The sequence below is a fragment of the Poecilia reticulata genome, chromosome 9, assembly GCF_904066995.2.
Source record: "Poecilia reticulata chromosome 9, P_reticulata-male-v2, whole genome shotgun sequence".
Lineage (NCBI taxonomy): Eukaryota > Metazoa > Chordata > Actinopteri > Cyprinodontiformes > Poeciliidae > Poecilia > Poecilia reticulata.
In genome coordinates this window covers 5,451,522-5,464,505 of record NC_088838.1, presented here as the reverse complement: position 1 = coordinate 5,464,505, position 12,984 = coordinate 5,451,522, and the positions used below count along the sequence as shown (strand labels likewise).

General features: G+C 41.1%; 1 protein-coding gene across 1 annotated transcript in view; it reads left to right on the top strand.

Moving 5' to 3' along the window:
• The window catches only part of cux2b (cut-like homeobox 2b), a 133,372-nt gene that overhangs the window by 102,380 nt on the left and 18,008 nt on the right, over nt 1–12,984 (top strand). The window contains exons 5-8 of the mRNA XM_008417256.3: nt 7,901–8,038; nt 8,235–8,388; nt 10,537–10,619; nt 11,006–11,072. Coding sequence (XP_008415478.2) covers nt 7,901–8,038; nt 8,235–8,388; nt 10,537–10,619; nt 11,006–11,072 — 442 coding nt within the window. The remainder of the gene's footprint in view (nt 1–7,900; nt 8,039–8,234; nt 8,389–10,536; nt 10,620–11,005; nt 11,073–12,984) is intronic.

Sequence of the window (12,984 nt, the reverse complement as noted above, 5' to 3'; positions counted from 1 at the left end):
GAAAAATAAACAGACAGCGTTGTCTCAGTTATACGACAAAGCATTAGGGCCAGACTAAGATTTTTTTAATTAAAAGAATGAAGTCAGGATATTATGAGAATAAGAAGTTGTTTTAATGAGAGAAAATCTTTGAGTTATTCTGATCTGAGGTGACAAACTCAGCAAGTGTGTGTGGTTCTTTCTTTAAAATAGATTCAGCTGTTTAAACAATCGATTCAAAGTCCTGCTACTGATAATAATTTGATGCTGATGTGTTAGAACGTGAAGTATTTCCTTGTTTGTAAAACCTATGCCAATGTAGAACTTCAAAAAATCCCCAGAAGTTCTCATTTAAATTTTTTATTTTTTGTGAAGGAGTCATCATAGAATTACCACTTTATTCTTCTAACATTGTGACTTTCTTACAACTCATCACATTCTTATGGACTTATTCTTATATGATTACAGTTTTATTCCGGTTGTATTATGACTTTATTCTTATAATTAAAGAAAAAAAAACCCTCATAAAACCCTAATCTCCATCATACCATTTAGACTTTATTTTCTAAGCTTCTAAAAATGATATACTTTAAGTTGAAACTGCTGCTTCTCTCCTTGAGTTGAATATTTCAGTGAGTTTAGCCACCAGTACCTTAGTTTTTTAGACACTGGCAAAGAAATCACAATAAATGCACATTGATTCAAAAATCTAAATTCCCCCCATACTGTATTAGGTCAAGGTGTTAAACTATACCTGGGTAACTTAAACTGTCTGGTGTTAATGGTAAGCAGTAGCATAGATCGCTTTAATCAAGTGGACTAAACCCACTTCAGTCAAGCATAGTCCACTTCAGTCGACAAACTTTCTAGAAAAAGAGTTATAAGCAAACTTTTGTTTGGCTAGAAAGTCTGGTTTGTTGGCAGAGGTGTGACTGGACAATCGACCGAAAAGGTGAACTCTGGTGCGCCTGTGGTTCGAATGCATGTGTGAACGCCAAGCGGACCGGAAACCTCTCCAAAAGCAGGAAACGGACTGTAGTGCGGAGCATGTTGGACGGAGAAATGGCTCTTTTTTTTTTGCTAAAGACAAAGGAGAAATCCTACAATTTTCTGTTTACATTTCATGAAGATGGAAGTTGCGCTCACGAGGATTTTGTGTTGTTTCCTTCAGTGGTTCTCGCTGCAACGCCACCACAGGCTGGCAGGGGAGCAGGTCTTTCAAAGGGTTTGGTTTGTTTGACACAGTGAAATGGAACAAGTGTGAAAACTTTAGTCCCCAATCAAACTGAGTCTACCAGACTATTCGGTGTGAAAACATTGATAGTATTTTTAAAAGACATCATAGATCCGTCATAAGCCGTATGTGAGAGATCTGTATATCATGACTCAATCCTGACATGACCAGTCTGTGTTTACTGCTTTGAAGCAGAAGACAAATTTGGCATTATAGTCTTGCCTTGAAATTCACAAAACATAAATGGAAACACTGCCAGAAAGGTGTAGAAGTTTGAGGAAACGTGTGTGATTTTGGAAGAAGTGTCAGAAACTTGTGATAAAGCATCGTTACTGGTTCACAACAGATGCTGCCCTGTGTTCTACTCTAAATAGTAGGCACTGAACTCAGCGATTGGCTGTCTTTCAGATGCATAAAGAAGAGTCGTCCTTCCTCGGCCCACCCCACAGACAAGCGCCGGCACCAGAAAGCGAGGCCTGCGAGGCACGGCCAGCCGGTTTTATTGTAATTGTGCGGCTAAGTACCTAGGTACGGGAGGCGAGTGGAGGAGAAGTGCTTTGTGCGAGTCTGTTGGAAAATAAGGCCATATAAAAGCTGACGGAAAATGAAAGCTCTCTGGGCGGGACGAGATTATGCATAAGTGATTAATAAGAGCAGTAATAAACAAAGGCCCAGGAGATGTTTGAGGTGCTTAATAATGCATTATGTTCATAAAAGAGCCAGGCCTCTCCAACTCGTCCCTGTGGAGTTGGAGACCCTAGAGGGAGCAGGAGAGAGTGTGTGCTCTCAAAAGGCAGCATCTCTGTGTGTGTAGGAATGTGTGTGCTGACGAGAGCTGATGGGATGCAGAAATTAAAAAAGAGCAGTATTTATTGCTGTTAATTCATTGGAATTTGGAAAAATCAGAATAGAAAGTTTCTTTTTTTTTTTTTTTACTTCCTGTATTCCAGTTCAGTTTGGTTCGGATGTCACAGGCATCTCCACGGTGGCGTCTTGTGTTAATTTTAAACGCCACGTACCCTCCTCTCTTTGTTTCCTTGACACCCTCCTCTTTGTTCCGAGCTTTAAAATGCCTCGACATTGATGTCGCTCCGTCTTCGTCCTTCAGTCTGTCAAAGAAACACGCAAAGCAGCGATATAATAATAAAAAAAAAAAAGAAGCGCAGGTTAAAAAGTTTTCTCTCTCGGCTTTGTTTCGCGCCACCCGCTTCCCACAGTCGTGCCTCCCCTGCCCCCCCACCCTCTTTTTCTTCTCATTCCACACATCTTTATATTTGAGTATTTCCTCCTTCCTTCTGCCACATCAAGGGAAGAAGAAGTGTTCGCTCTGCCGTCTTGAGTATCAAATGCCTGATGGTTTAAAATACGCCACAAACAGACGATGTTTCTGAATTTGTTGCAAGCAGTTTGTGTTTCTTTTCATCAAAATTGTTCCTTGACAGGCTGAAGATAAGAGGCGGGATTTTTTTTTCTCATGGTATATCTCTCTACATTGTGTGTGAAGGTGAAAGTGCTCCGTCAACCCAGTTTTGGTCCTTGACAACAACATTACAACAGTGTTGCTGTTTGTTGCAGCAGCGGCGGCGGAGTGCGTTTGTGGACCTTGAAGTCCACTCACAGAGAGAGAGGAAGAAGAAAAAAAAGTCTGTTTTGAATGAAAAGAAAAAAACCTTGGAGCACAGCCTTGTAAATTAATTTGTTCGTGTTGTATGATGGGAACACAGCTGGCCTCATTAACATGCGCACAACAAATAATTATAGCTTTTTTTCTCCCCCCCTTCCTCTCTCTCCCTCTCTTCAGCCAGCCAATGCTTGGCTAATGGGCTTGCTGGGTTAATTATGTCAGAGCGTAATTACACAGAGCCCAGGGAGACATAATGGTGCACCCTACTGCGCCCACACCGCCTAATGATTGTGTATCGCTGACAGGGCCAAGACGGACCGCCCTGACACACCTGCTTGTCTTGGCTCGCAGTACGCCCGTCCACTCCCCCGCCCACCTAAACCTGCGCCCCCTCCTCTCCGTTTCCCCTCGGCGGAGCCACCCACAGCATGCTCAGCCGTCCAGCTTCTGATCCTGCTTTCAGATGTGCAATACGATGGTGACCACAAGCAGGCAGCTGCAGGGTGGTAACCTCATTACTGCTCAGCCAAAGTGATGAAACTCTGTATCAATCCGGCCAAAACCATACACACACACACACGCACACACACACACGCTCACCCCAACACGCACACACACAAAACAAAAAAAATTCCTGCAAACTTTTTTTTGCAGCTTGTTTGATATTTAGGGTTCTATTACGTTATTCTTGTTTGTGCAGAGTTTGCCATGCCCTGTTTTTGCTTTAATTACTCCGGAGCCGAAACACGTTCTCATTTGTAGAGTATCTTCAAACCTTCTAGATCTAGACAGCCGTCACCTTTGTTTTTGTTTTGTGCTAAACACAGCAGTGGACAGTAAAATAAAAAATTTAATCAGGATAAAAATCGGTTTTCCTACTGAGCTTATGAAATAACTTCCAAAAGACAACTTAAATTGCCCGCATTTTGTCACGTTACAACTACAGACCTCAGTGGAGTTTATTGGTGTTTAAAAGAGGGGATATTATGTGAAATCAACTTTTTTGCACCTTTTACCATGTTATACTGTTATTCTCTCATTTGAATCACACCTGGAGTATTGCTTTGATTCTTCTATGCATGTTTGAGGAATCCTCGAATCTCCCATAGCAACCACTGGGGACACTAAACACTTGCTCTCACAAAGCAACGCCTAATTGCACAAAGCTCCTACCTGGAGCTGCAGTCTTCAAGCCAAGCTTCCCCTGTGACTCCCTCATTCAGCTCCTTCAGACTAGCGAGCAGCAAGTAGCAAACACCTGGTGGATCTGCAAGTCTGCCGACCTCATCACACAAACTATCTCTCAGTCCAACACTCCTAAAACCAGATGTAAACGGCATCGTGGACAAGCGTTGTTATGATGATGTGCAGAAGGCGGAGTATCTGTAAGAGCAGGAGCTTCTTAAAGAGGCGGAGGCCCAATTTCAAGGCATCACATTTCTAAGTTGAATTTCTTTTAAGTCAAGTTTGATACATGCATTGAATTTTATAACAATTGAAAGTAACGTACCCTGCAAAAATTCCAAATTTTACCAAGTATTTTTTTGTCAAGTTTCTAGTGCAAATATCTCAGCACACTTGAAAAAAGAGAAAACTAACTTACAAGTGACTCTTCTTACAAGTAACTTTTCAGCAAGCTTGTTTTTAAGTGATGGACGGGCTTGTAAACGTGTGACTGTGTTTTCTACAACTTTGTATTTTCGGGTTTTTATGAAGTAAAGCACTTTGGACTGCCTTGTTGCTGGAATATGCTACACAAATAAACTATTTATTGATTGATAAAAGTGAAATAAAAACTTCTTTTTATTATTTTTTATTTTGTGGAAATAATCTGGAGAGTGTGGGGTGTACTTGTTCTCAGACCCTCCATGAATCAATACGTTGTTTAACCATTTTGGCTCCACATTTTTAGCAGCATGTCTCTATTTCTTTTTGCAGTTGGACATTTCTATCTGCTATTCCTGGCAAAATGACTCATTTAGTAAATTTTCACCTAATTTAACCCTGCTTTAAATTTTCCACAACTTTTTCCTTGACTTGGCTGCTTTGGTCTTCATGATTCTGTGCTGAACTCAGGAAGGTTGACTTGACTGTAACTGAGACTGAAGATTTTATTTTTATTTTAACGAGTAGAAAAAATGTCCTTAGTCTGAAAATATTTGTTTGCTTCTCTTTTTTTCTCTTTAACGCTCTTCTATTAATGATGATAGAAGAAGGAGACAAGGAGAGGGGAAAGTTCCTGTGTAGACGCGTCTCACTCCAGATAATAAAGAAGTGTTATACGACTCCATCTGGCTTTACAACATGTAGTTAAAGCAGGGGAGAAAATGATGAACCATAATGTTCTGCTGCCCAGAGTAGAACATTACTAGCTCAGGAAGAGAAACAAAAGGGAAGAAAGTGGAGATGATTTTAAGTTTTTGCTTTTGATTCTTCTTCCTTGCATTAATTTATAATCTAGATATAACAAATGGAAGTAAAAAAAACTTGCTGAGATGGGGAGAAAACTGTCACAGAGGCTATTCACTTTTCTGATGTTCAGTATTGACTTTTCATTTAGTTTCTATTTAATTAAAATAAGAAAACAATTGAAACAAAACTTTTAAAAATCTACTTGTTAATACATTCTGACCCTTTGAGATTATGATCTGATTGGAACATGCCGCTAGGTCCACCCAGGTGTTTTGCACAGCTAAATGGTTGCCATGGAAATTAAACTATTTCTCAAACATGCATGAAAGAATCAAGGCAACACTCCAGGTATGTTTGTGATGAGAGACTGACATAACAGGATGTAAAGCTTAAAAAAGTATTTTTTTTGTATTACTGCCAGTGGAACGTTTTCCTCAAAATTAAGGAATTATTGACTTAAAAGGAACTCCTACATCTTGCTGAAAAGTTACTTCTCAGTTAGTTTTCTCTCGCTACAAGTGTATTAGAATATTTCTACTAAAATCTAGACCAAAAATACTTGGTATAAGATTCAATGTGTTTTGGGGTGTGGCAATTGGAAAATCAATAAAAACAAAAAAGCAGATGTACTTCAATTTAATGTTTGATTGTTGAAAAGTTTTCAGTGTGAGAATGACTCTTAAACACAAATCAAATGCAATCATCACTCCTGTATGTTGGCAATAATTAGCAGTGGACAGGAAGACGAGCTGGTTAAAGTCAGCTTTCCTTCTCTGATTATTCTTGGTGGATTTACCGCCGGCGCTTTCCCAACAGAAGCTTCTTATCGCCTCCATCAATTAGCAGATGCAGTTCTCTGGCGTCGGAGGCAGCCTTCCTGGGCGCTCTCTCACCAGCTGTAGATCCCGGGCCCTCAGAGAGCCTCCCCGCTGCTCCGCTTTGATGGGGTTTCATTTTTGTATACAGACTTAAGTTATATCCCTTCACTTTAAATTTGACTTTACTTCCCTCCACCCTCCTTCGCCGCTGATTGATAATCCCGGCTTGTCCGATGCGTGAGAGATCCCTTACCGTAATCTCTGTCCTTTGATCATTAAAAGTTGAAAGGATATAAGGGGGAAAAAAGCGGCTGATAAAGTGATTTCTGTGACAGAGGGGTCGATGATATAGCCACGCTTTAAGTCATCCTGTTTGTCTTGGAAGGTTCTATGCTCTTAATAGTGACGTCCCCTGTGACTGATGCAATAGCTTCGCGGCTGTTGTAACAATGAATGCAGACAATGTTTGACTGTAAACGGTCCTGGGAAGAAAGAAAAAAAACAAAAGAAAAAAAAAATCGTCAATTAAATGGTCCAAAATGTATCGGCTGATGAAAATGCAGATGTGGCGCGGTGCAACGCGCGGCCAGGATTTCAACACAATTGCACCGCCACTGAGGATCTGATTTTTTTTTTTTAGGTCAGCCAGACGCGGAGTTTTTTGCATTCTCTCTGTGGCATCTGGCGAAGTTTAAACGTTTGTGGCTCCCAACTTCTTATGAAAAAAGTCACTTCAGTCGGTGCCCGCACCGAAGGAACGGCATCCAATTGGGTTCCGCACAGAAGTCTTTAAGATGAGCCGGATGAAAGCAGTGGCAGAAAAAAGTTTGTGCAGCAAAGCAGCGATTTTTTTTTTCTTTTTTTTTTTTCCCCTCCTCTTTTAGAGTTTTGAAGGGCTGCGGTGTGTGTAGCTGTGTGTGTGTTTTGGTGCACGTCTGCCTCTAACCCCCCACCCCTCCACCACACACACACACACACACACCCCTCCCTTCTTGTCAAGGAGCTCCCCTGAGCTTCCCTCTCTGTGCTTTGGCACTAGAAGTCACCTCCTTTGGTGTTCGGCAGGCAGGTACACAACAGGAGCAGCTCTCTCTCTCTCTGAGCTGTTGAACTTTTCGGGAGGGGAAGAAAGGGGAAGGGGAAGATTAAAAACAGCCCTGTGATGTGGAGTGCCGAGCTGCCTCCTGAGAATTCCTGGCATAATAATTTAAATGATCAAATGATACAGAGGAGACTTGTTAGCTGAGAAACAGCCTCCTAGTTGGCCCCATGGGCCCCGTGCTGCTGCGCATGCATTGCAAAACAGCTCCTCTGTTGTGCTAAAGAATCCCTCTCTCTCTCTTTTTTTTAACCCCCTTTTCAGGAGCATACTTTTTTTCTTCTTTCCACACTTTACCTAGGTGTATATTTGGCACTTTAGCCCCCCTCCCCGTCACATATTTATTGTAATGTTTTCGTCAACTTTGCCATTCACCGGTGAGCCGGAAAGCTCATTAGATTTGATCTTTTTTTTCTGCCCTTTTTTTTTTGCGCTCACGTGGGTCTGAGCGGCGCTCGTGTCATTAGGGTCCAGCCTGTGAGATTTTCAAAGGCAAACTGAGTGAGGAAAACTCCAAGAGTCACTCTTTTGGAAACAAGTCTCTGTGGAATAGTCGGAACTGTGAGGCAGAAAAACTATGTAATGTGCTTTACAGGCAGCGCATGCCGTAAAACAGCTATTTAGCTTCTTTTTTTTTTTTTTTTGAAAAGCGACATTGTATGTCTATTATGTGAGCCTCAGTAGTTCTTTTTGCAGTGATTTGTTTTCTTTTTTTTGTTTTGTTTTTGCCACAGATCCGGCTCCTTTGCTGGAGGCCTCCCAGTCCCTGGAGGAAAGGCTGCAGCAGCTTCAGAGTTCGGCCCCAGACAGCGAGGCCCTGGTGCGCGAGATCAGGCACTGGAGGAAACACCTGGAGTGCCTTGAAAAGACAGGTCAGTCCACAATCATCCCCCATGAAGCCACAATACCTACCCAACACGTCTGCAGAGAGAAGCTGCAGCTCTGAGGTTCTGCCGGAAAATCTGGAAACGTTTGAAAAAAGGGAAGGGCTTTTGAAGATTTTCTGCTTTTATTTTTTTCTTTTTTCATTTTTCTTTTTTCAAAAAGTAGCTCTCTGTATGTCTGCAGAGCCCACAGAGGACGGCTCAGCGGCTCCGGCTTTGCCAGAGGAGGCCTCGGAATCCAGCTCTCCGGCTTCACTGATGACCCCGAACAGCACGCCGGCCCCCGAGGCCCCGCGGTCCCCACAGCAGAACCACCAGGAGCAAACGGATGACCGACGGTGAGAGTCGCAAGCAAAATCCATTCTTTTCAAAAGTATTTATACCCACTAATTTAATATACACTTTTTGAGATTTGCATGTTATTCCCTCATCAAAAACATACCAGGAGTGTTGGTTTGATTCTTTCATGCATGTTTGAGAAATACTTGAATCTCCCGTGGCAACAATTCAGCTGTGAAAAACATGTGGGTGGACCTCGCTTAGTAACTCCCCCACTCAGCTCCTTCAGACTAGCCAGCAGCAATTAGCAAACATCTGCTGGAACTGCACATCTACTGAACTTATTAAGAGCTACTTCTCAGTGAAACGCTGGTAAAATGTTAAGGTTAACAGAGTAGCCATGTGTGATGACTTCCTGTAGGCGGAGTTTCAGAAAGAACAGGAGCTTCTTAAAGAGACAGAGGCCCAATTTGAAGGCGTTAATTAGGAAGTCAAATTTAATCTGAATCATATTTGATATATATTGCATTTTTACTACTGAAGGCATTGATTTTACCATAAAATTGTACTATGTCCCTGTAAGACACATAGTACTTGTCAGACAAAAATCTGAAAAGTTTGCTGTGCATGTGTATGCAGTATCTCTTAGGCAATACTTTGAAGGAGTTTTTTTTGTTTTTGCTGAAATTAAGGATGGAAATATTTTCTTGTATATCTAACTTTATCCATCTGGAGGACTGTTACCCAGTTTTCTTTGCAAAATTACTCTTTTCATAGTTTCTCAAATAGATTTAGACGTAGACATATACTTAAAATTTTTCTGTCTATATATCTCCAGGTACTTTACAAAAAAGTAATTTCAAATCAATAACACAAATTACCTACTAATCCTAGTTATCAACAAGGTCATTAAGTGGTAACAATACGAGATAAAGGTTATAATGAGACGAGAATAAAATCATATCACAATAAAACTGAAATACATGAATAAAGTTATATTACCAGAATAAAGTTGTGAAAATATGAGAAAAGTTATGATATGCAAATAGTCATATTATCAGGATATAATATGACTATATAATATTATTCTCATAATAATATAAGAAAATAAGTCCTAATGGTACGAGAATTAAGGCATATTACAATAAAGTTGAAATAATACGAGATTAAGTCATAATATGACCAGAATAAAGTAGCAATAATTCAAAAAAGTTGTGATGATACGCAAATAAAATCATATTACCAGAATAAAGTCATAATGACACAAGCAAAAAATTCATGACAATAAAGTCAAAATAACACAAGAATGAAGTCATAATGTCACCTGAATATAGCTGTAATATCAGTAGAATGGAGTGGTAATTTTATGACAACTCAAAAAATTATGAAAAATAAAATAAGGAATGTTGAGCATCTACTTAATCTTTTAACACATCAGCATCAAATTATTACAAGTAGCAGGTTTTTGAAACTATTGAGCAACGACTGAGTTTATTTAGAAGAAAGAACCACAGACTAAATAAAGTGAGTTGGTCACATCAGAGCTGGATAATTAAAGTTTTGCTCTGTTTAAAAACACATTTTTCTAGGAAGTGTACGACTTCTTGTAACATTGTGTCTTTATGGTTTTAATATTATGACTTTACGGTCGTAGAACACAACCACACTTTACAAATTTCATTTGTAAAAGAAAATAAAAAAAGAAACATTTCCTTTTCGCCTTTTATTGCTGTGTTGGGCTGGCACACAAAATTCCAATTTAATAAAAAGAAATTAAAAAAAATTCCAGTGAAATGCTGATGCTTTGGCCTTCATCAGCCTTTGCACAGCGTCACTCCCCATTCGCCGACGCTCATTTTACTGTTGGTTTTTGCTCTACAACAACAGACCATTAGAAGCGATGCAAATCTCCATGCAGAACCTGAACGGCCTGACTCTGTAAAACCTACATTAGAAAATTAATTAGAGCCTCGTTCCAACCAACGGCACTTCCAATGCGGTTCCGAACGCTTCGGATTCCATTTTCACACCGTCTCTCTTTTTTTTGTGAACTCCGCCGCACGTGCCCTTGCTAAGTGGGAGGAGGTTGGCATTTACATTTTTCTTCTTTTTTTTTTTTCTTTTTTTTCCCCAGCCCTGAGCCCTTTATTGTAGCTTTAAATGTGTGCCCGTGATGTAGAGAAGGAACTGACAGTTTGTTCTCGTAGGGAGGAGGAGGAGGAGGGCGCTGATGTTAGTTTGGCTGACAGACTATCAGAGGCCGAGGAGAAGATCAAAGTTCTGCATTCATGTAAGTCGTTTAAACACTGGCATGTACTGTAGCTGCTGGATTTAATTTCAGCTTATTAAAAAGACACTTCATTTAGAATTGCAGTATGGTGCCCCCTGCTGAACCCCTCTCCCCCCACCACCCCCTATCCCGCTGCTGCTACTTACATTAATGACTGTTAAAACAGGCTTTATTTTTAAAGGCAGGGGGATTGGATTTCTCACTAGGTAGCGGCATAATCTCATCTGTAAACTGTTTGACTGCTACACGACTCTTTGTGTCGCAGTTTTGCTGGAAAAACGGCCTCAAATCAGACCAGTAAATCAAGCCGTCGTGTTGCTTTAAGGTCAAAGTTTGTGTGTTTTCTAAAAGTTAATATCTCACTTCCTGTGGTTTCTCTCCCCCAGCATTGAACGCTGCACAGACACAGCTGCTGGAGCTGCGCTGTAAATACAACCAGGAGATGGCAAACAAGTAAGAATCTCTCATGTTTTCATGTTCTTCCCAAAAAAACAAAACCAAACAAAAGCAAAATAAATCCTGCTCTCCCTACACACACACACCCACACGCACACACACACACACACACACACACACACACACACACACACACACACCTCCACCTCTTGCAGTCAGGATGCCATGAAATCCCTCCTCCCCTCTCCGGTGTTGAGCATTTTAAGCCTGCGTAGAGTCACGTCTGGCGTAAAGCTGAGGTACACGAAGGCTGGGAGTGACTCAGCCGCTAACGCAGGTCGATGCCGCAGCCTCTGTGTTTGCCTTCTCCGGCAGCTGGACCCTGACAGCCCTCAAGAAGAATTGCTCCATTTAAAGATTGCTTCAGAAAACACTCTACCTTGTCCCGGTCTTTGAACGCAATGTATCCAGCACGCAGCCGAAATGAATCTGAGCTCGTATGAAGGATGTCGATAGACATTCAAAGTAAACACTCCTTTGTTTGGGTTTGTGCTCCAGAGCGCAGGCGGCCCCGACGCTAATAGATTTTCTCCCGGGCTTAATCCATGGCGCAATTGAACTGATGTTTCTGGAGTCACCTCCATCTATTTTGTCGGACCAGACACATTTCCAGTTTGACGCTCGGCCTCGGCGAGCAGCGAGGGAGTTTGAGGGAGGGTCTCCGTAATGCGGTTTGTCACACACGCACTGATCGCGTTCCTATTGGCTGAGAACGACCACACGGTCCCCGTCACTTATCGTTTTCATGACACAGGACTTTATTATTGTTAATGGCAGCTCAGTCTTTGTTGATGATGACGACGATTTGTCTACCTCACCTTCAGTGACTGAGGTGGCACTTTATATAAAACGTCTCTCTTAAGGCACAAGCTCCTTTTCGACCTGTCACTAATGTGACAGGTCGAAAACATTCTGCTAATGTCAAGAAAAACACAAGAAAACACAAATTCACAATTGTGGTGTTGAAATGAAAGAAATAAAACTAAAATCACATGTGAGTAAGCTTGTTCATGCAGTAAGTCATTAAAATCATGGCAGTGACAGATGTAAACAGTTACATGACATTATAGCCACAGAGCTAGCGTTCATCAGCCATCACAGGAGCCGTCGACCTTAAACTACATATGTGGCGATTTCACAGAACAACTTTGGATTGTACATATACAAATGACACAATTTTTTTCCCTTCCATAACCAAACACAATCATAAAAGTGGGGGCAAAAAATAAATTTTAAATTAGCAAAAAGTCCTAAATAACAGTGGGACACTGACTAAACTGCATAAAAATCATCACGTATGGAAGAGTTTGGTTTGATAACTACTGTAAATACCAGGTGGCATTCAGTACGAGTCTAAAATGAAATGTATGTTCTGGGAGCTGCCAGCAGCTCCCAGATGTCTTGCTGTAGATGATTGGTGAGTCGGGTGTAGAAGGTTGTAGTTTCACATTACAGCATCATCTGCATAACGTACGATGCCTGTAATTAGTTATCATTAGGCAGTTTACTTGAAAGTGGAAATAAAGTTTCGTTTGATAACATTTGAAAAGTAAGCATTGAGAGCGCTAAGAGGAAAATTGCGCATGTCTACGAAACACAAATACATATAATGTTCTTTTCTTTTTCGTTAAACCTTTACTGAACCAGGAAGTCACCTTTGAGATTCACAATCCCTAGAAGGTTAGTTTATCGTTTATCGGTAGACTGTATTCTTCTGAACGCTCACGGTTCCAGGTGCAAAGCTTGTTCTGTTTTTCCCAAACAATGCATGAAAACACTAAAAAACAAGGATTTCCTTTGAGCTTTGACATCTCCTGAGGCAGGAGCGTCTATTGTCAAGCGTCAGACTTTCCTCCCGGAGGTTTAGCGAACGCTGGTGCTTTCTGCTTGGCAGTGACTCTTTAATCCA